Below are 26661 nucleotides of genomic sequence, written 5' to 3' on the forward strand. Positions count from 1 at the left end.
AAAAAACTGCAGATTTTACTATTAACAAACTGTCCAATGTCATCTGTACAGAACTAACCAAAAAGAAAATTGTAACAAAATCCAAACTAATAAAATGCACTGATGAGCCGTTACATGGCATAAACAAATTTGAAAAGCAAAAGACCTCCATACATTTGTACACAATTACAAAAAAACATTTTTTAATTCTTAATCATGTGTAATAGTCTTTGTTATGGTCAGTTTTCTTTTTGACTTTATGAAATCTTCCCACAGACCAAGGAACAGTTAAGTACTGATAGATATATAGAATGACTTGACGATATGTAATGCTGAATTTGTAGCACGAGAGTGTGCTGGTAGAAAACACCATGTTCTTCAAACTTCGTCCTTGAAGTCTTGCGCTGTCCCAGGGTTTGACAGCTTCCAGGGACTCACACACTCACACCTTCAGCTTGTTTAGTTTTAGAATCCTGTTTCAGGAGGGTGAGGGAAGAGGTGCAGACATCTGTACACTTGGTGCCCCTCTGGGATTGTCAAGAGTAGGCACGCATTGAGAGATCAACATGAAACAGTACAGCATACAGAGGCCATTTTACAAGCAAGGAAGTGATCGAGTCAACATCAAAACAATGACAATGGCAACTGACAGTTGAAATCATTTAACAGATTACTTTTTTTCCCCATTAACTAAGAACACAAAACTGGAAGAATCTGCAAAAGTGACGTTGACGTGTAAGAGAATGGCTGTCCTACATTCCATCTCAAGGGAATTAGTCATGTTTGACTAAGCGAGAACTGGGCAGGTCCTGTGTATGAACTGGGCAGGTCCTGTGTATGAACTGGGCAGGTCCTGTGGGCAGGTCCTGTGTATGAACTGGGCAGGTCCTGGGCAGGTCCTTCCTGTGTGTTTTAGATTTCAGTAACTGGCTTCAGATGGCCCAACCCCCCGATGACCCTGGATCCTGCATCTGCCCCATCAGCTAGCTGGAATGAGGAAACTTAGCAGGCAGTAAGTAAAGGCAACAAAAGCAACATTCACATCAACAAAATGACTGACAAACGTTGACCATTAGTAAACAAATAAATAAGGCTATGACCAAACAATATATATATATATATATATTCATAGATATAAAAAAAAGAAAAAAAAGTGCAATGGTTCCAGTATCATTTTAAAACAAAATGTTCACATCTGGTATCTTTATTTTTGTTGTTATTTGCAATTGTTTTACCCCCTCAACCCAACCTGTGTTCAGTCTCCTGGTGACACCCTGCTGCCCTCGTCTGGCCTGCGTGGTCCCCTGGGGAGCAGGGCGTGGTCCCCTGGGGAGCAGGGTGTGGTCCCCTGGGGAGCAGGGTGTGGATGCAGGACAGGGTAGGAGCACTACCCCAGCACACCCCTCGGGGTCCAGGCCACTCCCTCGCTGAACTCAAACTGGAGTGAATCGTTCTAGAGTTGAAATGCTTACAAACGTCCAAGTACCTTTTGAGGGCAAACCCTTAGGGAGCCTGCTGTCCCAGCCCTGTGCTCCTGGCTAACACTCCCTACCACAGCTCCTGTTGAATTAGCGCTCATGCTAACCCAGTCATGGTGCGAGGCACCATAGCGCTCCCATGCTAACCCAGTCATGGTGCGAGGCACCATAGCGCTCCCATGCTAACCCAGTCATGGTGCGAGGCACCATAGCGCTCCCATGCTAACCCAGTCATGGTGCGAGGCACCATAGCGCTCCCATGCTAACCCAGTCATGGTGCGAGGCACCATAGCGCTCCCATGCTAACCCAGTCATGGTGCGAGGCACCATAGCGCTCCCATGCTAACCCAGTCATGGTGCGAGGCACCATAGCGCTCCCATGCTAACCCAGTCATGGTGCGAGGCACCATAGCGCTCCCATGCTAACCCAGTCATGGTGCGAGGCACCATAGCGCTCCCATGCTAACCCAGTCATGGTGCGAGGCACCATAGCGCTCCCATGCTAACCCAGTCATGGTGCGAGGCACCATAGCGCTCCTATGCTAACCCAGTCATGGTGCGAGGCACTATAGCGCTCCCATGCTAACCCAGTCATGGTGCGAGGCACTATAGCGCTCCCATGCTAACCCAGTCATGGTGCGAGGCACTATAGCGCTCCCATGCTAACCCAGTCATGGTGCGAGGCACCATAGCGCTCCTATGCTAACCCAGTCATGGTGCGAGGCACCATAGCGCTCCTATGCTAACCCAGTCATGGTGCGAGGCACCAAGGCAATGTGGAGGTGGCAACTGAAATGTTTACGCCGCTAGTTCTACCAGTATAGATATTATACATGACCACTATAATAATACCTTTTCCAGTGTGAGTGCCTGAGCATGAGGCTCAGTCTTCCCCTCTCACAGCAGTCCCTGGGCACATCATATCATACATATCAACAACTCCTCGCACACCGCACACCCGCTACAGGACTTGAGGCGTGAATGGAGAAAATCAATACTGACCATCCACACATCAAATACCAGCGCGCACAAACAGACACAAACGCCCCCAAGTCTTGGAAAACTTGGATCAGAAGAAGAAGCTGTTAGATGTTTTTCTTTCTCCCATAATCCTTTGTGAGAACCACCTTCACCCCCGGGAAGCTGGAGACCCCACCGCAAGCAGACAAGCAGGAAACTAAAGCATCTATGTGAGAAGTCCAACAGAAAAACTGCACACACAAAAAAAATATTCACAATGAGTAAACAATCGTTCATGGTGACTCAGACGTGGTCTGAGCATGTGGTCGGTTTGTCTTCAGTCAGCCTGCAGGACGGCAAGGAGGGGGGAGGGGGGCTTAGTCACTGCAGCGCTGGGAGACTCAGCTGGGAGACCTGGGGAGGGACGGACGCAGTCCCAACACGGCCCTCCAACTGCAAAGCTTGGAGTCAAGAACCTCCCTCTGGCTCCCAGTCGTGTGTGGGGAAGGTTAAGAAGACCACAAAGATAGAAAGAGCTAAAAAGATAGAAAAGGGCGGGAGGAGGAGAGAGGGAGGTGGGAGAGATGCTGGAAGGACAGAGAGCCTTTCCATATTGGTGGTTGTTCCTGATCATCTTCTTGGGGGGGCCGGGGGACCCCGGGGGCCAGTCCTCTACCTGGGGGGCCGGGGGCCCCGGGCCAGTCCTCTACCTGTCCTTCAGCTCCTGTGTGACGCGCTTGGTGATGCGTCCGCAGAGCAGGCCGAGCAGGAACAGCACGCTCACGCCCAGACCGATCATGGCCAGGATGTAGTTCTTAGAGGGGGAGGTCATCACCTGCATGGCCAGGTCAGAGAAGCCCTCAGCTGGGGCCACCTGGAGAGGACGGGGAAGGAGAGAGAGGGAATGAGGGCAAGAAGGTTTTAGGACCCAGGATACTGGATGGTATCTCAGGAAGAACCCTTTATACTTCTGCTTTATTCTGTCTTGCCATCCATGTTCTCTCTCTGTGTGTGTGTGTGTATATGTGTGTGTGTGTGTATGTGTCCTCACCTTGGCTGCGTAGCTCCACATGTCCATGCGATCCTGCAGTCTCTTCTTACACTCCGGCTGCAGACGAACACGTTTGTCCTGGAGAGACTCCATCAGACAGGACATCTCTGAAACAGAGACCACAGATGGAGAGTGAATGTGTGTACACCCCATTTAATCATGGACGGGGTTGATTGCACACACGTATGTGTGTGTGAGCATGTATGTGGGTGTGTGTGAGAGAGCGTGCGTGTGAGTATGTCAGGTGAGTCGGGGAGTCAGGTGGCTGAGCGGTGAGGGAATCGGGCTAGTAATCCGAAGGTTGCCAGTTCGATTCCCGGTCATGCCAACTGACGCTGTGTACTTGGGCAAGACACTTCACCCTACTTGCCTCGGGGGAATGTCCCTGTACTTACTGTTAGTCGCTCTGGATAAGAGCGTCTGCTAAATGACTAAATGTAAATGTAGTATGTGGGTGTGTGTGTGTGAACGTGTGTGTGAACGTGTGTGTGCGTGTGTGTGAGCATGTGTGTGTGTGTGTCCTCACGGCGTCCTCGTCCAGGGGGGATGGCAGCACAGTGGTGTTTGATGTCCAGGGCGCAGGCTGTGTGGAGGACCGGGTCCACAAAGATGTCGGCTTTGCTCTCCTTCAGGATGTTCAGCACCTCCTGCTCCACAGACGGAGGGCACAGGTCAGCGGAGAGGAGAGGTGAGAGGTCAGGATATGCACAGGGAGGTCAGGGTAGGGGGGTGTGTGTGAGAGCGAGCAGGCACCTTTTTGCAGCCCTCCTGTTTGATCTTGAGCAGGTTGACCTTCAGACACTCCTCCACCTGACCTGTCTGCTCCTGCGCTGCTGCCTCCTCCGCACACAGACGGGAGATCTGGACACACACAGACACGTGTTCACTCCCTCCGTTGTCTAGTCATTACATGGCCTCATTTCTTCCTCAGCTAGAGAAGCCCTGATTAAAGAAGCTAGCGATGTTTCTGGAGCTGAGATGAGGTGAGGAGTAATGAGGTGAAGGGTGGTGAGGTTAGGTCAGGTGTAGTGAGGTGGGGTTAGGTAAGGTGGGGTGAGGTTAGGTAAGGTGTGGGGTAGCGAGCTGAGGTAAGGTGAGGTTAGCTGAGCGGGGTTCACCTCCTCAGTGCAGTGGATCTGGAGCTGAGGGTCTAGTCTGTAGTCCAGAGCTGACTCCTGGAGAACCACCCTGATCTGGTCCTCACAGTCCGGTGACAGACGCTGCAAACACACACGCAAAACACACACTTAGGTAGGGACACACGCGAGTGGAGACACACACTCGTACAGTACGAGTACTAGACTATAAAAAACAAAACATTTACAAGTGCACAAGAAAACTCCAGCCTGCCCTGCCCTACCCCCGTGATGGTCACCTGGTCGGCGTATTTGAGCTTGAGGCAGGAGATGACCTGGCCCTCCAGCTCGCTGTCTCCTGCAGCCTTGTTCAGGACACTCTGGCAGAACTTGGGGATGTCGGCCTTACACGACTTCCTCAGGACTGGATTCAACCTGTAGTCTGCAGCACACAGGGGGAGACGGGTTAGAGTGGGTGTGCGTGTGCATGTGTGTACATGCGTGTGCGTGTGTGTGTGTTCACACCTGTGTTCTGGGTGATCTGTCTCTTGGTGATCATCTGTTTACACTTGGGGTCCATCAGCTCACTGTTCTTGTTCTGCTTCAGACACTGCAGCATGTTTTTGGCATCGGCCTCGGTGCAGAATCTCTGAGAAACACACACACACACCATTTCAGAAGGTAGTCCACAGCAGGCAGCAGCAGGCCCCGTCATGCTGTGTGGAACCCCAGCTTCACAACGCTGTGCTGTAGCTCTGGTCCAGCAGCAGTCTCCTGGGTCAATGTGTCGCCCACAGATGCAACGCTGCAATCATGGTCAGACTGGGAGAGATCAGAGATCTAGATCCTTCTACAGTACGGCTGCTTCATCCTTGAGGTTGGACGTGTGCTGGACTGGAGAACTCTGCTGGTACATGGAGCTGGAGAACTCTGCTGGTACATGGAGCTGGAGAACTCTGCTGGTACATGGAGCTGGAGAACTCTGCTGGTACATGGAGCTGGAGAACTCTGCTGGTACATGGAGCTGGAGAACTCTGCTGGTACATGGAGCTGGAGAACTCTGCTGGTACATGGAGCTGGAGAACTCTGCTGGTACATGGAGCTGGAGAACTCTGCTGGTACATGGAGCTGAAGAACTCTGCTGGTACATGGAGCTGGAGAACTCTGCTGGTACATGGAGCTGGAGAACTCTGCTGGTACATGGATCTGGAGAACTCTGCTGGTACATGGAGCTGGAGGGGCCGGGGGTCAGGTCTCTGCCTGGGTCCTGCATAGTAGTAGTACTTTCTAGGTCCTACACAGTACAAGTACTGTATAGTAGTAGTACTGTGTAGTAGGGCTGGGCGATATATCGAATATTAGCGATAATATCGCAATAATTTTGACGACAATGTAAAATTTGAAAATATTGTGAATATCGAATATAAAAAATAAAGCTGGTCCTTGTGTTACTTGTGTTTTAAGATCACACACACACACAAACTGAAAATTGCACTCGTACATGCACTCTCTCTTTGTCCTGTCACATAAGGACGTCTGCATGAATGGTTCCATGTGAGGTCCATTTTGTCAAGTTGCAAGTACCATGTTATTGCAACTGCTTAAATTTGCACTACACATTTTGTACTTCGTACCAATAGCTTTTCTATCTAAATTGTTTTTGTTGTTTTCTAATTAGGGGGAAAGGAAAATCATGTTTTTTTTATTATTTAAATGCAATGCAAACATATCGAGATATATATCGAATATCAGATTTTTTTGGACAATACTGAGATATAAACATTTTTATATATCGCCCAGCCCTACTGTGTAGAAGTACTGTAGAGTAGTAGTAGTACTGTATCGTAGAAGTACTGTGTAGCAGTAATGTATAGTAGTACTACTGTGTAGTAATACTGTATAGTAGTAGTACTGTGTAGTAGCAGTACTGTGTAGTAGTAGTACTGTGTAGTAGTAGTACTGTGTAGTAGTAGTACTGTGTAGTAGCAGTACTGTGTAGTAGCAGTACTGTGTAGTAGCAGTACTGTGTAGTAGCAGTACTGTGCAGTAGTAGTACTGTGTAGTAGTAGTACTGTGCAGTAGCAGTACTGTGTAGTAGTAGTAGTACGGTGTAGTAGCAGTACTGTGTAGTAGTAGTACTGTGTAGTAGCAGTACTGTATAGTAGTAGTACTGTGTAGTAGTAGTACTGTGTAGTAGCCTTGGAGGCACTAAGAATATTTCTACTAGCCGCTGCATAACCCCAAACACAGCTCTGGAACTGGCTAATATTCTACCCGCTGCACTAGAAGTCCTTGACGTCCCAAATAAATCATTAAATACTAAAATGAGGGATCTGAATTTGGTTCTTCAGCTATCCCTAGACTCTGTTGCCCCTCTCAAACCAAGGAAAAGAAAGGACAATAAACTGGCTCCATGGTATTCAGAGGAAACCCGCACTCTTAAGAGGTTCACTAGAAAACTAGAACATAAGTGGCGTACCACTAAATTGGAGGTTTTCCGCCTGGCCTGGAAGGACAGCCTAATGGAGTACAAGCAAGTCCTCATTAGGTCCAGATCAGATTATTTCTCTAGGTTGATTAGTAAGAACAAACACAACACTAAGTTCCTATTTGACACTGTTGCAAATCTCACTAAGAAAAGTACACTCTGTGTTAGTTCAGATTTCTCTCCCAATGATTTCTTAGATTTCTTTGACCAAAAAATTTATGCAATAAGGGACAAACTACAGACTAGTCCTGGAGGAGTGGCCATCAACACTGAACTTTCCCCTATACCAAGCATGCTGCATGTTGAGGCTCTCACTCACTTTAACCCTATTTCTATGGAAGCGTTCATCGAGCTGATAGACTCCTCGAAACCCACTAGCTGCCTTCTCGATCCTCTCCCTGCCAAACTCTGTAGGGAACTTCTCCCTATTATTGGACCACCCATGCTTAGTATTATTAATGAATCTATTGTAATTGGCCAAGTCCCCAACGATTTCAAACAAGCTATTATTAAGCCCCTTCTTAAAAAACCAAACCTGGGTCCAGGTTGTCTTAGCAACTACAGGCCAATTTCAAATTTGCCATTTATCTCCAAAATTTTAGAGAAGGCTGTGGCACAACAGCTCACTGAGCACCTCTCCTCAAATCAGCTTTATGAACCTCTCCAGTCTGGATTTCGTCTCCACCACAGCACTGAAACTGCATTAGCCAAGGTAGTCAATGATCTACTGTTAGCCTCTGACGCGGGTTCTTTCTCTGTCCTGGTTCTTCTAGACCTAAGTGCAGCTTTTGACACGGTGGATCATGAGATTCTCTTGGAACGTATGGAGAACTATGTTGGGATTTCTGGTACATCACTTCAGTGGTTTAGATCGTATCTATCCGATAGATCACAATATGTCCACTATGATGGCTGCTCATCCAGGAGCTCCACTGTAAAATACGGAGTACCACAGGGTTCAGTTCTAGGCCCTCTGTTATTTTCTCTCTATATGCTGCCTTTAGGAAACATAATTAGAAGCTCTGGGGTAAATTTTCACTGTTATGCAGATGATACTCAGCTATATATATATATATATATGTCTATAAAGTCTGGAGAATTTCCACATGCTATGGAAAAATGTGTTTCTAGGTTGAGAGCTTGGATGACTGCAAATTTCCTTCTTCTAAATTCGGATAAAACCGAGGTTCAAATTTTCGGTCCTAAAAAATATAGAAATAATTTTTCCAATCTGACCTTAGACCTAGACGGCGTCAAAGTCTCTCAAAGCCAGCTAGTAAAAAATTTAGGAGTCACAATGGACCCAGACCTTTCTTTTGAGTACCATATTAAGCAAATTACTAGAACTGCATTTTTCCATCTACGTAATATTGCCAAAATACGAAAATTTCTCTCAAAGGATGATGCCGAAAAACTAATACATGCATTTGTTACGTCCCGATTGGACTATTGCAATGTGTTGTTCTCTGGCCTCCCAATTACCCACCTAAAAAATTTACAGCGGGTGCAAAATGCTGCTGCTAGACTATTGACCAGAACAAGAAAGTTTGATCACATAACATCTACTCTTGTCTCTCTACACTGGCTCCCTATCCAAGCCAGAGCTGACTTCAAAGTTCTACTACTAACCTACAAATCTCTGCATGGATTGGCACCACTGTACCTCTCCGGTCTCCTTGCACCCTATTGCCCCGCAAGGACACTTAGATCTCAAGATGCCGGCTATCTGGTGGTTCCCAAAATTAAGAAAAAAAACAGCTGGAGGTAGGGCGTTCTCATATAGAGCGCCTCTTCTCTGGAATAAACTACCCGTCTCAATTAGGGAGTCTGATACTGTTTCGACGTTTAAAATTAGGTTAAAAACGTTATTGTTTAGTCAATTCTACGACTGTTAAAGGTAAGTATGTTACTAGTTGGAGGCAACGGGGGACGGGTTGTTTCCATCCTTATTCTTTAAGTATAACTTATTTTAGAGTTCTCTTCCCCTGGAACAGATTTCATTATCCAAATGAGGGGGGCTGTCGCTGTCTTGGTGTGTGGGGTTGCATCAAATTCCCCTTTTTTGCTCTGTTAAATTGCTGCACCAGTCCACACTTGACCGGTGGGGATCTCGTTCTATTATGACTGTAACTGTTAGCTGCTCCTGGCATTCTCTAATCCCTGCTCTCCTCTCTCTGTCCCCCCCACACACATCCCTTGTGGTGTGGGGGGTTTGAGTTGTCAGCACCTGCCTGGTCGTCGGTCAGCCAACGCTGGACCTGGTCGCGAGTCTCCCGGTCCTGTCCTACATCTATAAAGTTGAATAATGGATTTTGGTGTTTTAAAAACCCATCGACACTGTATGACTATGTTTAGCCTGTGTTCTGCTCCTCTCTCCCACCAACCGTCTCTGGAAGAGGGGATCCCTCTCTGAATTGCTCCTCCCAAGGTTTCTTCCATTTTTTTTCTCCTGTTGAGAGTTTTTGGGGAGTTTTTCCTTGTCTTCCTTGAGGGTTTAGGTTGGTTGAGGGGCAGTTCTATGGGCATATGTGAAGCCCTCTGTGACATGCTTGCGTGTAAAAAGGGGTATACAAATAAATTTGATTTGTAGTAGCAGTACTGTGTAGTAGCAGTACTGTGCAGTAGTAGTACTGTGTAGTAGTAGTACTGTGCAGTAGTAGTACTGTGTAGTAGCAGTACTGTGTAGTAGCAGTACTGTGCAATAGTAGTACTGTGTAGTAGTAGTACTGTGTAGTAGTAGTACTGTGTAGTAGTAGTACTGTGTAGTAGCAGTACTGTGTAGTAGCAGTACTGTGTAGTAGCAGTACTGTGCAGTAGTAGTACTGTGCAGTAGTAGTACTGTGCAGTAGCAGTACTGTGTAGTAGCAGTACTGTGTAGTAGCAGTACTGTGTAGTAGCAGTACTGTGTAGTAGCAGTACTGTGTAGTAGCAGTACTGTGTAGTAGCAGTACTGTGTAGTAGCAGTACTGTGTAGTAGCAGTACTGTGTAGTAGCAGTACTGTGTAGTAGCAGTACTGTGCAGTAGTAGTACTGTGCAGTAGTAGTACTGTGCAGTAGCAGTACTGTGTAGTAGCAGTACTGTGTAGTAGCAGTACTGTGTAGTAGCAGTACTGTGCAGTAGCAGTACTGTGCAGTAGCAGTACTGTGCAGTAGTAGTACTGTGCAGTAGCAGTACTGTGTAGTAGCAGTACTGTGCAGTAGCAGTACTGTGTAGTAGCAGTACTGTGTAGTAGCAGTACTGTGTAGTAGCAGTACTGTGTAGTAGCAGTACTGGCAGCGTGGAGGTCTACGCGGTGCCTACCCTGATCATCTGCTTGCAGACCCTCATGAGCTGGTAGTCCATCTCTGGGTCCAGCATCTCCACCTCCTGCAGTCTGAACACACGGCGGTGACAGCGCTGGCTGAGCTGTTTCTTGTTCTCCTTCAGACACTCGATGACCTGCGCGCACACACACACACACACACACGCACACGCACACAACCAGAGGACAAATATGGGAATTACTTGACTAAAAAACAAGAGAAAGGAGAGCGAGAGAACGAGAGGGGAGAGACAAAGCGAGGCTGACCTGAGCGTTTCCGAAGGCCACGTTCTGACACAGCCTGGTGATGTCCTGCTTACACGAGTCGTATAGCTCTGGCTCCAGACGGATGTCCTCTGACTGACACCACAGCACAGTTACAACCAGCCCCTCACCTCCACCTCACACAGTGTGTGTGACGTGTGTGTGTGATGTGACGTGTGTGTGTGTGTGTGTGTACCATCTCCAGCTCCTCCACCCTCAGCTGCTTGCGACACCTGACAGACACGCGCTGCTCCCGGGCCTCCTGCAAGGTGTCGTTCCTCACTGTGGTGCTGAGGCACACCACCACATCCACCCTGCACACACACACACACACACACGTTAATACACCACCACATCCACCCTGCACACACACACACACACACACACGTTAATACACCACCACATCCACCCTGCACACACACACACACACACACGTTAATACACCACCACATCCACCCTGCACACACACACACACACACACACGTTAATACACCACCACATCCACCCTGCACACACACACACACACACGTTAATACACCACCACATCCACCCTGCACACACACACACACACACACGTTAATACACCACCACATCCACCCTGCACACACACACACACACACACGTTAATACACCACCACATCCACCCTGCACACACACACACACACACGTTAATACACCACCACATCCACCCTGCACACACACACACACACGTTAATACACCACCACATCCACCCTGCACACACACACACACACACACACACACACACGTTAATACACCACCACATCCACCCTGCACACACACACACACGTTAATACACCACCACATACACCCTGCACACACACACACAAACACACACGTTAATACACCACCACATCCACCCTGCACACACACGTTAATACACCACCACATCCACCCTGCACACACACACACGTTAATACACCACCACATCCACCTTGCACACACACGTTAATACACCACCACATCCACCCTGCACACACACACACACACACACGTTAATACACCACCACATCCACCCTGCACACACACACACACACACACACACGTTAATACACCACCACATCCACCCTGCACACACACACACACACACACACGTTAATACACCACCACATCCACCCTGCACACACACACACACGTTAATACACCACCACATCCACCCTGCACACACACACACACACACACACACACGTTAATACACCACCACATCCACCCTGCACACACACACACACACACACGTTAATACACCACCACATCCACCCTGCACACACACACACACACACACGTTAATACACCACCACATCCACCCTGCACACACACACACACACACACACACGTTAATACACCACCACATCCACCCTGCACACACACACACACACGTTAATACACCACCACATCCACCCTGCACACACACACACACACACGTTAATACACCACCACATCCACCCTGCACACACACACACACACACACACACACACGTTAATACACCACCACATCCACCCTGCACACACACACACGTTAATACACCACCACATCCACCCTGCACACACACACACAAACACACACGTTAATACACCACCACATCCACCCTGCACACACACGTTAATACACCACCACATCCACCCTGCACACACACACGTTAATACACCACCACATCCACCTTGCACACACACGTTAATACACCACCACATCCACCCTGCACACACACACACACACGTTAATACACCACCACATCCACCCTGCACACACACACACACGTTAATACACCACCACATCCACCCTGCACCCACACACACACGTTAATACACCACCACATCCACCCTGCACACACACACACACACACACGTTAATACACCACCACATCCACCCTGCACACACACACACACACACACGTTAATACACCACCACATCCACCCTGCACACACACACACACGTTAATACACCACCACATCCACCCTGCACACACACACACACACGTTAATACACCACCACATCCACCCTGCACACACACACACGTTAATACACCACCACATCCACCCTGCACACACACACACACGTTAATACACCACCACATCCACCCTGCACACACACACACGTTAATACACCACCACATCCACCCTGCACACACACACACACACGTTAATACACCACCACATCCACCCTGCACACACACACACACACACGTTAATACACCACCACATCCACCCTGCACACACACACACACACACACACACACACGTTAATACACCACCACATCCACCCTGCACACACACACACACGTTAATACACCACCACATCCACCCTGCACACACACACACACACACACACGTTAATACACCACCACATCCACCCTGCACACACACACACATTAATACACCACCACATCCACCCTGCACACACACACGCACGTTAATCCATCCAATCACATCTAACTACTGATGGATGTGAGTCCAGGAGGAGTGACTGGTCTCCTGGTAGGTGAGGAGGCTCACTTCTTCTTGATGTTGGGACACAGTTTGAGCACATCCTCCTTGCACGCCATCTTGAACTTGTAGGAGAAGCGGAAGTCCTTGATCTGGATCTGAAGCACAGAAGGGAGAGGGGAGGGACAGCCACATGAACGAGGGCATGGACAGCCACATGAACGAGGGCATGGACAGCCACATGAACGAGGGCATGGACAGCCACATGAACGAGGGCATGGACAGCCACATGAACGAGGGCATGGACAGCCACATGAACGAGGGCATGGACAGCCACATGAACGAGGGCATGGACAGCCACATGAACGAGGGCATGGACAGCCACATGAACGAGGGCATGGACAGCCACATGAACGAGGGCATGGACAGCCACATGAACGAGGGCATGGACAGCCACATGAACGAGGGCATGGACAGCCACATGAACGAGGGCATGGACAGCCACATGAACGAGGGCATGGACAGCCACATGAACGAGGGCATGGACAGCCACATGAACGAGGGCATGGACAGCCACATGAACGAGGGCATGGACAGCCACATGAACGAGGGCATGGACAGCCACATGAACGAGGGCTCGACATGAAACACTTGTCCAGGACAGTGTGACAAGTACAATGCAGCAAAACATTGTCAAGTGTCAAGTGAAAGAGACAGAGACAGACAGAAAAAGATAGACTCACCAGTTGGAAGTGTGTGACGCCCACGACACACTTGTCATTCATCTCCTTCTGGTGTTTATTCTGCACCAGACACTCCATCAGGTCCCCTGTGTCTATCTGGTTATCAGCCACCTCCTGAGGGGGGGGGCAAGCTGTTTAGCTTCAACAGAAAGGTCATTTTTAAACACGTTACTGTGACCCTGTTAGAACTACGACCTTCTGACCCTGTATACAGAAGAGGCACCGTGGGTGTGTAGCTTTGGGTGAAGGCGTGAGCAGGGTTAGAGGTACTCACGTGACAGTGGGCCTGGATGACAGGGTCACAGGCTCTCATCAGCAGGGTCTCCATCTGGATGTCCTGAGACAGAGACAGAGTCAGCGAGAGAGACACACAAGTTCCTTCAACTGGCTCACTCATCACACTTGAATCCTCCTGTAGCGATCAGAGTAGTACATATGTTAACAAGACATTTGTGTGGGTCTTACCTCAGATCACAGTTCATTCCTATCGTAGTGATTAAGTATCTTTAGTAGGACAGATTTCTGACCTCAGAGGAGTCCCTATCTCTGTGTAGGTTTGACCTCAGAGGAGTCCCCATCTCTGTGTAGGTCTGACCTCAGAGGAGTACCTATCTCTGTGTAGGTCTGACCTCAGAGGAGTACCTATGCTCTCACCTCAGACCAGAGCTCAGTCAGGTTTCCTGCCACGTCTCTGCACTCTGGGACGAGGTCTTCCAGGTGGTCCTGCAGGCAGTCCAGCTCCTGTAGGTCACATCACAGCAGGACACATCACAGCAGGTCACATCACATCACAGCAGGACACATCACAGCAGGACACATCACATCACAGCAGGACACATCACAGCAGGACACATCACATCACAGCAGGACACATCACAGCAGGACACATCACATCACAGCAGGACACATCACATCACAGCAGGACACATCACATCACAGCAGGACACATTACAGCAGGACACATCACATCACAGCAGGTCACATCACAGCAGGACACATCACATCACATCACAGCAGGACACATCACAGCAGGACACATCACATCACAGCAGGTCACATCACAGCAGGTCACATCACAGCAGGTCACATCACATCACAGCAGGACACATCACATCACAGCAGGTCACATCACAGCAGGTCACATCACAGCAGGACACATCGGTCAGTCACACAGGGAGAAAAGCCAATCACCTCAAACACCTTCAAACATTGACCAACTGACATGGCTCTGCGTGCGTGAGCGTGAGTGTGCGGGATCCCACCTGGCCAGCCTCTGTCTTTTCGCTGCACCACTTCCCCAGGTCAGTCATGCAGCGTCTCTGCAGCTCAGGGTCCAGCTTCACGTCCAGCGCCCTCTGGTGGAGGATACGCTGAACCTCCACCTTACAGTCCCTGGACAGCTGGAGAGGGGAGGAGGAGATGGGAGGTGGAGAGAGTCAGATCAGTGCTGTGTAACAACAGATATACAGTACAGGGAGAGGAGGATAGTACAAGCTTCACATTAAGAATGATTGATTTTGTCTTTTGCTGTGTTAATTAGGTAATCTGGAGAAATCATGTCTCCAATCATGTCTCCAAAAAAAAAACCTTGATCCTCATTACACAGCTGTATAATCCTCAATTTCAGTTCCACCAAATCACTTCCCTTTGAATTAGCCAGCAGACACAGTCCTGGAAGGGTAACATTCCCTGATCTGATTAAGATCTGTACCAATCAACCATCATCACCAGACTGCAGCCTTACTTACATCAGAACCATGTTCTGTGGTGAGTTCACCTGGACACCTTTCAGAAGGACATGATGGACACAGTACTGAGAGACATTGTTGTAATCAGTTTTCTACACAAATATGGAAGATACAAGAAGTGAAAAACAACCTTCTTAGTAACCACTGTATGTGTGTGTGTGTGTGTTGAGCAATATGTGTGTGGAGCAGCGTGTGTGTGTGTGGGTGAGTGTGTTGAACAGCATGTGCAGTGTTTCCGCTATGTTGATTTTTCCGTGGCGGCCCGCCAAGGCTACATTTCTGCCCCCACGGTATCAGAAATAGGACTGTACAAAATTTTAGGCCGTCTATCAGCAGTGATTGTTAGAAAGCGAATCGGAGGACTGCACGGACACGCGCTTCACAGCGCAGTTGAGATTGCGTGTGTGCGTCCTTCAGAACTGTAGAGCTAAGTCGTATAACTTATGTTGTCAGTTAATTTAAGGCTGTTATTGTATTAGTCTATAGTTCTTGCTAATTTAAATTAAGTTAACTGGTGATTTTCGTTGTTTGTAGGCTATTCTTCCCCTGCTAGCTAAATTGCACATGTCGATTCAATAGCGATTGCTGCCCTTGCGCACGTTTGTATTTTAGGTGCATTATTATGCTGAAGTCGTTTTAATTAATAGTGGGTATATTGTTATTATTAGCTACAGAATGCTTCGCCTATCAAGATCAAATGAAGCAGGCAGTGTACATGCTTCCGAGTGGCCCCTTAATCGATAGGCTAGGCTACTGACCATTTACAATAAGTTACGTCAATTATTAATTGGCAGCATTTATGCCATTTAGAACATACTTTATGAATGTAAGGTGTCATTAAGTAGCCTAACATTATTTCTTTAGGGGAAATAGGACAAACATTTTGTGCAATATTACATTAGCTATTAGACCATTACATTAACCTGCTCCGAAATATAGGGTTAGGGTTAGCACTTTGTTTCGGCCGGGGGGGGGTGAGTGTGTGGGTGAGTGTGTTGAGCAGCATGTGTGTGTGGAGCAGTTTGTGGGTGTGTGTGTTGACAGTGTGTGTGTGTGGAGCAGCGTGTGTGTGTTAAGCAGTGTGTGTGTGTGTGTGTGTGTTGAGCAGTGTGTGTGTGTGTGTGTGTGTTGAGCAGTGTGTGTGTGTGTGTGTGTGTGTGGAGCAGCGTGTGTGTGTGTGTGGAGCAGTGTGTGTGTGTGTGTTGACAGTGTGTGTGTGTGTGTGTTGACAGTGTGTGTGTGTGGAGCAGTGTGTGTGTGTGTGTTGACAGTGTGTGTGTGTGTGTGGAGCAGCGTGTGTGTGTGTTGAGCAGTGTGTGTGTGTGGAGCAGCGTGTGTGTGTGTGTGTGTGTTGAGCAGTGTGTGTGTGTGTGTGTGTGTTGACAGTGTGTGTGTGTGTGGAGCAGCGTGTGTGTGTGTTGAGCAGTGTGTGTGTGTGGAGCAGCGTGTGTGTGAGAGCCTGCAGGGCCCTACCCGTCGGCCCTGCTCCTCAGAGCGGTAGGCGTGGCGGTAGAGGCAGGAGAACACGGCCCCAGGGGGCATGACCTCGCTGGTCTCGTTCCAGCCGTGCGTGTGGCACAGACGGGACGCGTCACCCTGGCACTTCTTATACAGGACCGGGTCCAGCCTGGGGACAGCAACACACACTGGAATAATCCTGACATCTAACAACTAACAATAACCTATACTAAGATGAACAAGTGTGTGTGTGTGTGTGTAAGGGCAGCAGTGGATCTGGCTGAGGGGAGATCACATGACTCACTTCCAGTCTCTGGCGATGAAGTACTGCAGTTCCAGCAGCCTGTGTTCACAGTCCTCCAGCATCTTGTCAGTGTACAGGTGCTCCATCAGACACGACAGGATCCTACACACACACACGCACGTCAGGACAGGCAGAGCCGGACAGGCAGAGCCGGACAGGCAGAGCCGGACAGGCAGAGCCGGACAGGCAGAGCCGGACAGGCAGAGCCGGACAGGCAACTCACATGGGGTCTCCGTTACGGATGTGTTTGCAGGCGGTCTGGATGACCGACTCACAGGCCTCGTTCAGGGCCCGGTCGATCCTGTAGTCAGCCCCCGGGTCGGCCTCCTGGATCAGGTTCTGGAGCTGAGGAACGAGGAACCACACAAGCCATCAACAACACTGACACTGACTCCCCCTGGGGTGGTGGTGGTGGGGTGGTGTGGCGTGGTGGGGGTGGTGGTGTAGTGGAGGGTACTCACGGCGCTCTGGCAGAGGGTGTCGATGGCGCCCGTGTTTCCTCGGCCCACCTTCATGAGGCAGTGCAGGGTGCGCCCCTTGCGGTGCAGCCCGGAGCAGTGGGCCTCGATCTCCCCGCGACACTGCAGCACAATCTCAGGGCTCAGGGAGAAGTCCTCCATCAGCATCCTCCTGTAGTCCAGCATCTCCCCCTGGCAGTCCCCGCTCACCGTACGCCCTAGGGGGAAACACACACACACAGTTAGTTCTGTAATGTGCTGATAGCATGTGGTGTTAGGCTGGAACAAAGTCCTAAACTGAAACCAAGTCCTAAAAATGTACACAAATAAACAGGAATTTATACAGAAATAAACAGATACAATAATGGAGGGATGAGAGGAGAGGGAGGAGGAGGAGAGGGAGGAGGAGGAGAGGGCGTCACCTCTGTGGACGGCTGACTCCAGGCAGAGCAGCAGGTAGGAGAGGGAGGAGGAGGAGAGGGATGAGAGGAGAGGGAGGAGGAGGAGAGGGCATCACCTCTGTGGACGGCTGACTCCAGGCAGAGTAGCAGGTAGGAGAGGAAGGAGGAGGAGAGGGAGGAAGAGGAGAGGGAGGAGGAGGAGAGGGCATCACCTCTGTGGACGGCTGACTCCAGGCAGAGCAGCAGGTAGGAGAGGAAGGAGGAGGAGAGGGAGGAAGAGGAGAGGGAGGAGGAGGAGAGGGAGGAGGAGGAGAGGGAAGAGGAGGAGAGGGCATCACCTCTGTGGACGGCTGACTCCAGGCAGAGCAGCAGGTAGGAGAGGAAGGAGGAGGAGAGGGAGGAGGAGGAGAGGGAGGAGGAGGAGAGGGAGGAGGAGGAGAGGGCATCACCTCTGTGGACGGCTGACTCCAGGCAGAGCAGCAGGTAGGAGAGGAAGGAGGAGGAGAGGGAGGAGGAGGAGAGGGCATCACCTCTGTGGACGGCTGACTCCAGGCAGAGCAGCAGGTAGGAGAGACGAGCCTCGCGGGCGCGGGGCAGGTTGGTGTCCATGCTGCAGCGGTACTTCCTCAGGTCAGACTTGCAGGCCTTGGCCAGCGAGTAGCTCACCTTGTAGTCCTGGGCGATGAGCTTCTGCCTGGTGGTCAGTGCCTCCCTGCACTGAGACACCACAGGTTTTTTTATTTATTTGTTATTCTTATACTTATATTCTTATACTATCATCTTACATTCATAGAAGAATATTCTTATATTCAGACTCACCCGTTCAGACATGGCCTCTTCAAACTTGTGGTTGAAGAGACACTTGTACACTCTGCCCTCCCCCGCCGGAGTCTGCAACACAAACACAACACTACATCTCTACCCAGGACCCTGGTCTAGCATGCACCAGTCTACATCTCTACCCAGGACCATGGTCTAGCCTGCACCAGTCTACATATCTACCCAGGACCCTGGTCTAGCATGCACCAGTCTACATCTCTACCCAGGACCCTGGTCTAGCATGCACCAGTCTACATCTCTACCCAGGACCATGGTCTAGCCTGCACCAGTCTACATATCTACCCAGGACCCTGGTCTAGCATGCACCAGTCTACATCTCTACCCAGGACCCTGGTCTAGCATGCACCAGTCTACATCTCTACCCAGGACCATGGTCTAGCCTGCACCAGTCTACATATCTACCCAGGACCCTGGTCCAGCCTGCTCCAGTCTACATCTCTACCCAGGACCCTGGTCTAGCCTGTCCCCCTCCCTCTGATCTGCAGCAGAAGGCAGGTTTCTCTCCACTCACGTTTTCACAGAAGTGCTCGCGGTCCTCGCGGCAGGAGAAGTACAGGTAGCGGTCCAGGTGGAAGTCGTCAGAGGAGAGCTCGGCCACGCGCATGATGGACTTCTTACAGTCGTCCCTGATGGCGTGAGCCCCCGGCTGCTCCTCCGCCTCGTGCACCAACGCCTTCTCCAGGCAGCCGATCACCTCGCCCTGGGAGTGCAGGTCCTGGGAGAAGCAGGGAGGGAGAAGCAGGGTTTAGCTTAGTGGGATGCTCATGATTAACCGTGTAACCATCACAACACGAGTGTTTACGGGTTAATACTATCGGTTAAACAGTGTTGCCAATTTAACGACAATGTGGCTAGATTTAGCAACTTTTCACCTTCCCTAGTGACAAAAAGTTTGTATCTAGCGACTTTCTGCTACTTCGGGAATCTCCGTTGTTGTTGAGCAGCAGCAAAATTACTGGAACTGTACTTCCGTGATGTTATAGCCGCAAATCATGCAGGTACAGCCAGCGCTCTCAGATTCAATGCGTTTTCGTTTTATCAATCTGTTTTGTTGTTTATGGTGCTTTCTAAAAATCAACCCCTTATGGGGGCAAAAAACATTTGATGTATTTTTTTCATTTATGGTTCACAGACACTCGTCCATTCTAAATTTTTGATCTTGTCGGTAAACGGTTGTTAACGAGCGTCGGTTATCGGTCACACCCCTAGTTTAGTGGTTAGAGCATTTCACTGCAGTCCTGATGGGAAGGTTTAGTGGTTAGAGCATTTCACTGCAGTCCTGATGGGAAGGTTTAGTGGTTAGAGCATTTCACTGCAGTCCTGATGGGAAGGTTTTGCTCTGGCACGTCAATGCCGTCAATCACCGATTTACCGACCGGTCATTCAGAAATAAAAGCCACGAATAAAATACCATTAGTAGCATTGTTGGGAGAAAGAAACTGTCAGATGTGGTAACGGTTTAGTGGAGAGTTAGACTTGGGCTAACAGCCCCAGAAAACCTCAGACGCCTGAATATTACCAACTCCTGTAGACACAAGCTGTGTTGAAGCACAGGGTGCCAAATAACTGTAAAAACAATCTAACAAATCAGAAAGCAGCAAAACACACAGAGTGCTACCATTACCTCTGAACTCACACACGCTGATTCATACTAATCTGAAGCTTTGCTAAAAGCTTTCCCAAACTGTCCTAATCCACTGTGATCACTGTGAGAAGAATGTATGTTCAGACTGAATCATAACTACTTTCTGTTTTCAGAGTCAATCCTACAGTTAGACCCTACTGCTGGTATAACAGTTAGACCCTACTGCTGGTATAACAGTTAGACCCTACTGCTGGTATAACAGTTAGATCCTACCTTCTGCTGGTATAACAGTTAGATCCTACCTTCTGCTGGTATAACAGTTAGATCCTACCTTCTGCTGGTATAACAGTTAGAGCCTACCTTCTGCTGGTATAACAGAGCCTACCTTCTGCTGGTATAACAGAGCCTACCTTCTGCTGGTGTAACAGAGCCTACCTTCTGCTGGTATAACAGAGCCTACCTTCTGCTGGTATAACAGAGCCTACCTTCTGCTGGTATAACAGAGCCTACCTTCTGCTGGTATAACAGAGCCTACCTTCTGCTGGTATAACAGACCCTACCTTCTGCTGGTATAACAGCCTACCTTCTGCTGGTATAACAGAGCCTACCTTCTGCTGGTATAATCTTATTCTGGAAATTAGAACAGCACCTTCCTTGTCCATTTTTAAAGTGATGTTAAAGACCTTTGTCTTTGACCTTGGTATAACAGCCTACCTTGTCCCCGGTGCTGATGCTGCCACAGTGCAGGGTGTTGATGTCTTCGCGACACTTGTCCATGAAACCGCAGATGAGCCGGTAGTTGCTGAAGATGATGGTGGCCATCTTGGTGATGTACTGGTTGCAGTGGTACTCTGTGATGTTGCTGCGGTGGTCCACCAGACAGGAGACCAGGTAGCCCTTCCCCCTCTCCTCCACTGCACACTCCTTAATCTGCACCAGGGGGAGGCACAGAACATACAACATCAAACACGATACAGGTGACAGGTAGGTGACATGCTGAAGCCTGCAGCACACCATCTCACCTCAGGAATGGTGCTCTTGCACACCTCGACAGCCACAGACTCAAACTTGGGGTCAGTCGTCAGGTTCAGCTTGTAGTTCCAAAGGAGCTGGAAGACGTTAAAATATTGAACAGAAAATATAGCAAAAGAGAAATAAATGAATAAGTCTGGAAAGCAGCTATTCCCAGAGTCTGTCACAAAACCACTTCAGAGATAGGATTTTATTTGCAATGCTTTTAAAACCTTACTGAAACAAAATATAGGCTTTGAAAAAGCAAGCAAGCCTCAGAATGAACTGGCTGTGGAAATGTGTGAATTCAAATAATCTTTGACAGACAATTTCCCAAACGTAGTAGTCGTACTGACAGGGCTGTTAAGAGAAGGGAGGGAGTTCAAACACTTACATGACTGCAGTCAGCAGCTATATCTGGTTCCTGGAGGCAGGGGGAGAGAGAGGCAGAGAGACGGGCAGAGAGAGAGGGGCAGAGAAAGAGAGAGAAAAAGGTCAGTCAATGTGAGTGTAATGAAGGCATTTACTGTAAACGCCAAAAGATGTTCTCATCTGTCAGCGAAACATACAAGTTCAGCAGATTCTTCTCACAAGAACACATTCACTTCCCCATCATCGCAAAGATGTGCACTGGCGTTTAGGACCCTCACAAGCAGTAAAAGCCTCCAGAATCTGACCCATATAATAGGCAGTAAAGATGGTGAGCACTTGTCAAAGCAATCAACAAGCTGATGTCTTACTGAGCCCCAACATACCTGACACACCTCCATTCTGAACCAACCTCCGAGTCTAGGACCACCAAACAGACAACAGCTTCCCCCTCACAGCTAAACTAACCACTGCGTCTCTGAGAACATCTCTGGAGGATGTGAAAGCCTTGCTATAAAAAGGCAGTCGTGCAGAAGGCTGGGCATAAATCTTAAATCAATCTATGAAAGAGCTACAATGGTATATTTCTTCTAATCTAGCCATTGTTGTACTGAAATCTGTAACCCATCAAAAACCGTGACCAGGGAACGCTATTCTATGGCTTGCCAATATTAGTGTAAGGGTTAGGACTCAAACATTTACTGAACAGTACGGTAAGCCATTAGATGGTTAATGCTTAATGGCTATCACATGTATTTGTTTAATATGCAGACGTTGGGCTGTTAATGCTGCTTTATAGAGCCAGCTATCCCCCCTTCCCTCTGTCCAGATGTTGTTCTCTCAAACCACGTCTCACTTCCAAACCTGCAGAACAAACATTCAGCTAATGGTCAGGCCCCTCTCAAATACCTCCTCAACACTTCATCACCTAGGACTCTCGCTTTGTCTTGTCAAGAGTATACTTGTATAGAGGCTAGATTGATTGAGAGAGAGACAGAGAGAGACAGAGAGAGAGAGAAGAGCTAGAGTTAAAAAGAGAGAGGGAGGGAGAGGGGTGAAAGAGGAGAGAGAGAGGGAGGGAGAGGGGTGAAGAGAGAGAGAGAGAGAGAGAGAGAGAGAGAGAGAGAGAGAGAGAGAGAGGGGTGAAAGAGAGAGAGAGGGGTAGGGAGAGGGGTGAAAGAGAGAGAGGGAGGGAGAGGGGTGAGAGAGAGAGAGAGGGGTGAAAGAGAGAGAGGGGGAGGGAGAGGGGTGAAAGAGAGAGAGGGAGGGAGAGGTGTGAAAGAGAGAGAGAGAGGGGGAGGGAGAGGGGTAAAAGAGAGAGAGAAGGAGGGAGAGGGGTGAAAGAGAGAGAGGGGGGGAGGGGTGAGAGAGAGAGGTTAAAAGAGAGAGTACTAGAGAGATACTGTTTCTGTGGCTCCACCGTTGCTTTGGCAATATGAACATTTGTTTCTTAATGCTAATAAAGCCAATTGAGTTGAATTGAAAGAGAGAGAAGGACAGAGAAAGACTATAAAAGCAGGCCAGTCAGTTCCGTAGACATCATGTGTCCTGCGCTTAATTTGGGGAACTGTCTAACGAGGCCTAATTGACGGCCTCTGGTGGCCTGCTGATCAGCTCCGGGGTCAGAGCTTCCTCTATACTCTAGGAGCATGTCTAACATGCTGAGGAATGGAGCTTATATGATTTGCTGAGACATCCTTCTACTCAAAAAAGCATCCACACAGACTTCTGATTTGAGTGGACGTGTTAGTAAAGGGTACTTAGGTATTTTAATATGCTTTGGCCTGCACCTCAGCACTACATGGAGCTTTGACAAGGGGCCACGGAGCTGATTAAAATGGAAAATCCAATCAAAGCCAGAGCTGACCCTGGCTTGACCTCTGTGTGCTGCGCTCTGTGAGGACGGCAGTCACATGCATCCTTTTAACCACCAATCCTGTCAGATCATTATCATCAGGATGTTCTGTGAATAGAAGGTCCGGCCTGCACAGCCTGCGAGGTGTAAGTCTTCGTGACATTTCTCAAATCACCGTTCAAAAGATGCTTAATTACTGAAATGATCACAAAATGTACAACTACCTAGTGTTCATTGGCTAACTCTAGTCTAAATGTGTTGACTTTCAGAAACTTCTCTTGCAGCAGTCATGCATTTCCTCCATTTTGGTTGAAAGGTTTTCCAACACAGGAAGCCACAGTCAACCCAGGCCTTCTCCACCCTGCTTCATGACAACCACGTAAACAAAACCACAACTGCCAGGACTACAGACACAGAAAAGGCTGGAGGCAGGAACAGCCCACTGCTCCCTACACCACTAACAGCCCAGGGCCCAGACATGCCTCCCAGCTCCAGGGAGGCCCACTGAGATGGCCCTGTACAGAGACTACTCATTCAGAACATTGGAAATTAGCCCAGTTAAAACAACAAGGGATATAAACGTTCAAAACCTTCTAGGTTTGCTAGGTGACATCTTCAACCGTAAAAGCACTCTTTACTTCAGCCATGCATAGTCTGTCCAGACCTGCTAGGAGGCATCTTAGAGTAAGACACTAGGACAATAAATCTTATGACCCCTGAATTATAGATTGGATGATCTATATCTACAGAGCCTTCTAACAAGACGATACAAGGACATTGGTCACTTCTTTTCATAGATCACTGGTCTTCACCTGTATTGTCACAACAGACAATTTATGTTAATATTCTCCAGTCCAACATGCCAATAGCTAATTTGGGCTATTTTTTTTGGTCAGATCTACGTTACCCGGATCACTCCCCATCTAGCTAAGCTTGCTTAGTACATAATTACGCGCACAGCTCAATGCTTGCCATGTTGTAGCTAGCTTCTAGCTATCTTGCACAAACTCCTGGGACACGACCTGGAATACAATACTGGATTACGATTGTAAATACAATTAAAAGGCTTTACCTTCTTAAAATAGCATGCTAAAGTAAACTACAAAGCTAATGTTATGACACCTTATATAACAAGCTAATTCAACAAATCTGGTTAACGTTAGCTAGCAGTATCTAAGATAGCTGGACCTGCCAGGCACACCCAGGTATTCCCATTGCATTGTATGATGTCAGCTAGCGAGCCACCGCACCTCTTTCCTCTCCTGAAGACACTCAAGCACGGCCAGGTTGTTGGTCCACGAATTTTTTGGACAAAGTCTGGTCAAGTCATCCCGACAAACTGGCTCCTCCGCCAGCTTCCAGCCGGTCGTGCGCTTTCGGAGTGGCGAGGCCGCGACTACAGAACTCTTGTCAACAGGCTCTGCGTTTGCAGCAACCGGTGCAACTCCAACTTGTTTTGGAGCATTATCTGCACTAACGGCAGGTTTGGCGATACCATTGCTCTGAAATTTCTCTCCTCCGACGGTATGCACGTACAAAAGGATGGACATCAAGAGCAGTAGAGGAGGAACACGTCTACAAGCCGCCATCTTCGGATATCTAGCTAGCTTGGATGGCTTGTTAGCTTGCAGGCTTAGTTCAGAGACGTTCTTGAATACGTCGGTGTGTGCGCTGTTGGCATTCTCCAGCATAGATGTACACGTTCTAGACTGGAGTCTCCCACTGAGAAAAAGACAAAAGATGTGATCTCGTCTCTACATTTCTGTTGGTCAAACTCGTCACCCTATAACACCTTTTTAAAATACACGTCGCTCAGTAAATGGCAAACGCCATCTAGAGTAGAGTTTACTCAATTTGCATTGTCTTTTATGAGATTGCCGCTGTCCTTGTGGTTATAATTTTCACGTAATTAGGATTACGTCGTCATTGCTACATATCACTGCATTTTCATCTAATTATCTCAATAAATAATTCACAATATTTTCTTCTGTGTCCATTCCTCTGACACGCTGCCGTTAATTAGCTCTACAGATCGCAATAGTTTATCCAAGCGTTATTTAAATAAAAAAAATGTTAGATTAACGGACGGTCTTTGGGCTGCTACAAGGTAGCCTAACTGTTCGTTGGCTAACGCAAGTGGCTACTAGTAGCTAGTTACTGCTCAATAAAAAACGGAAACATGAATCAGAAAAAAGTACATTCGAACAACGATCAACAACAAAGTCGTAAATGTACGCGTTTTTATTGTTGCTACTGTATGAATATTTGGCTTTATCACTAGTTGGTCATCTAGTTTAAAATTATTATTATATAAATTAGGAAATTATTGGACCAATGCGATATCAATATTGTATTCTGGTTGTTGATTGGTTATGGAAGACGTCCTTCATTGGAGTATTTGGCCAATAACAGATTAGCAGGACAAAACATGAAAGCACTTGAAATTAGGGTGACCACCCGCAGGCCCGTAACGGAAACACATGAGGCCCCCCCGCAGAATAAGCCTGAGAGCCCCCCCCCCCCCCCCCCCCTATAATAAATGCAAGATATCAAAACTCAAGCTTGTCTTGTGAGGGAAATTTATTCAATAAGAAAAAAACGCTCAAACAGAGCATATGTTACAACAACATAACAAATAGGCCGCCTACATATAGTTGATACTTTCTACAGGTTTGCAGGTGAGCCTACACATGTGCGCGTCTTTTAGCATATCTGTGTGCAAAGTCTTTTACCACACTCTTTACATCTAAACTGCGCGCACGTTCATTTTCTATGCTAAGGATGGCCAGACCTGACAGCCTCTCTTGTGACATGGAGCATCTGAGATATGTTTTGATCAGTTTCAGCTTGG

At 48.4% G+C, this 26661-nt stretch overlaps 1 protein-coding gene across 1 annotated transcript; it reads right to left on the minus strand.

Annotated features, from left to right (window-relative positions):
* On the minus strand, window positions 1–25615 carry LOC134020772 (Golgi apparatus protein 1-like). The gene is made up of 26 exons (XM_062461004.1): window positions 25061–25615; window positions 21981–22010; window positions 21598–21684; window positions 21290–21505; window positions 19502–19705; window positions 18970–19041; window positions 18681–18867; window positions 17753–17967; window positions 17515–17636; window positions 17292–17393; window positions 17003–17156; window positions 15044–15181; window positions 14436–14522; window positions 14056–14118; window positions 13782–13895; window positions 13108–13196; window positions 10795–10912; window positions 10602–10694; window positions 10334–10471; window positions 5070–5193; window positions 4844–4986; window positions 4587–4688; window positions 4222–4329; window positions 3995–4115; window positions 3469–3575; window positions 1–3291 (listed from the first exon to the last, which is right to left on the minus strand). The coding sequence occupies exons 1-26, from the start codon at window positions 25499–25501 to the stop codon at window positions 3124–3126; spliced, it is 3543 nt and encodes a 1180-aa protein (XP_062316988.1). The 5' UTR covers window positions 25502–25615; the 3' UTR covers window positions 1–3123.
* Between the last annotated feature and the right edge of the window lie 1046 nt (window positions 25616–26661).

This window comes from Osmerus eperlanus, chromosome 5 (assembly GCF_963692335.1).
Source record: "Osmerus eperlanus chromosome 5, fOsmEpe2.1, whole genome shotgun sequence".
In the NCBI taxonomy this organism is placed as follows: domain Eukaryota; kingdom Metazoa; phylum Chordata; class Actinopteri; order Osmeriformes; family Osmeridae; genus Osmerus; species Osmerus eperlanus.

Bases quoted from the DNA above. Each gene is read 5' to 3' on its own strand.
- LOC134020772 (XM_062461004.1), bottom strand. From the start codon at position 25,501: ATGCTGGAGAATGCCAACAGCGCACACACCGACGTATTCAAGAACGTC. The intron at 13,896-14,055 runs GTGAGTACCTCT...CCCCCCCCTCAG, and splicing joins TCATCCAGGCCCACTGTCAC to GAGGTGGCTGATAACCAGAT. The intron at 4,330-4,586 runs GTGAACCCCGCT...GTGTGTGTCCAG, and splicing joins AGATCCACTGCACTGAGGAG to ATCTCCCGTCTGTGTGCGGA.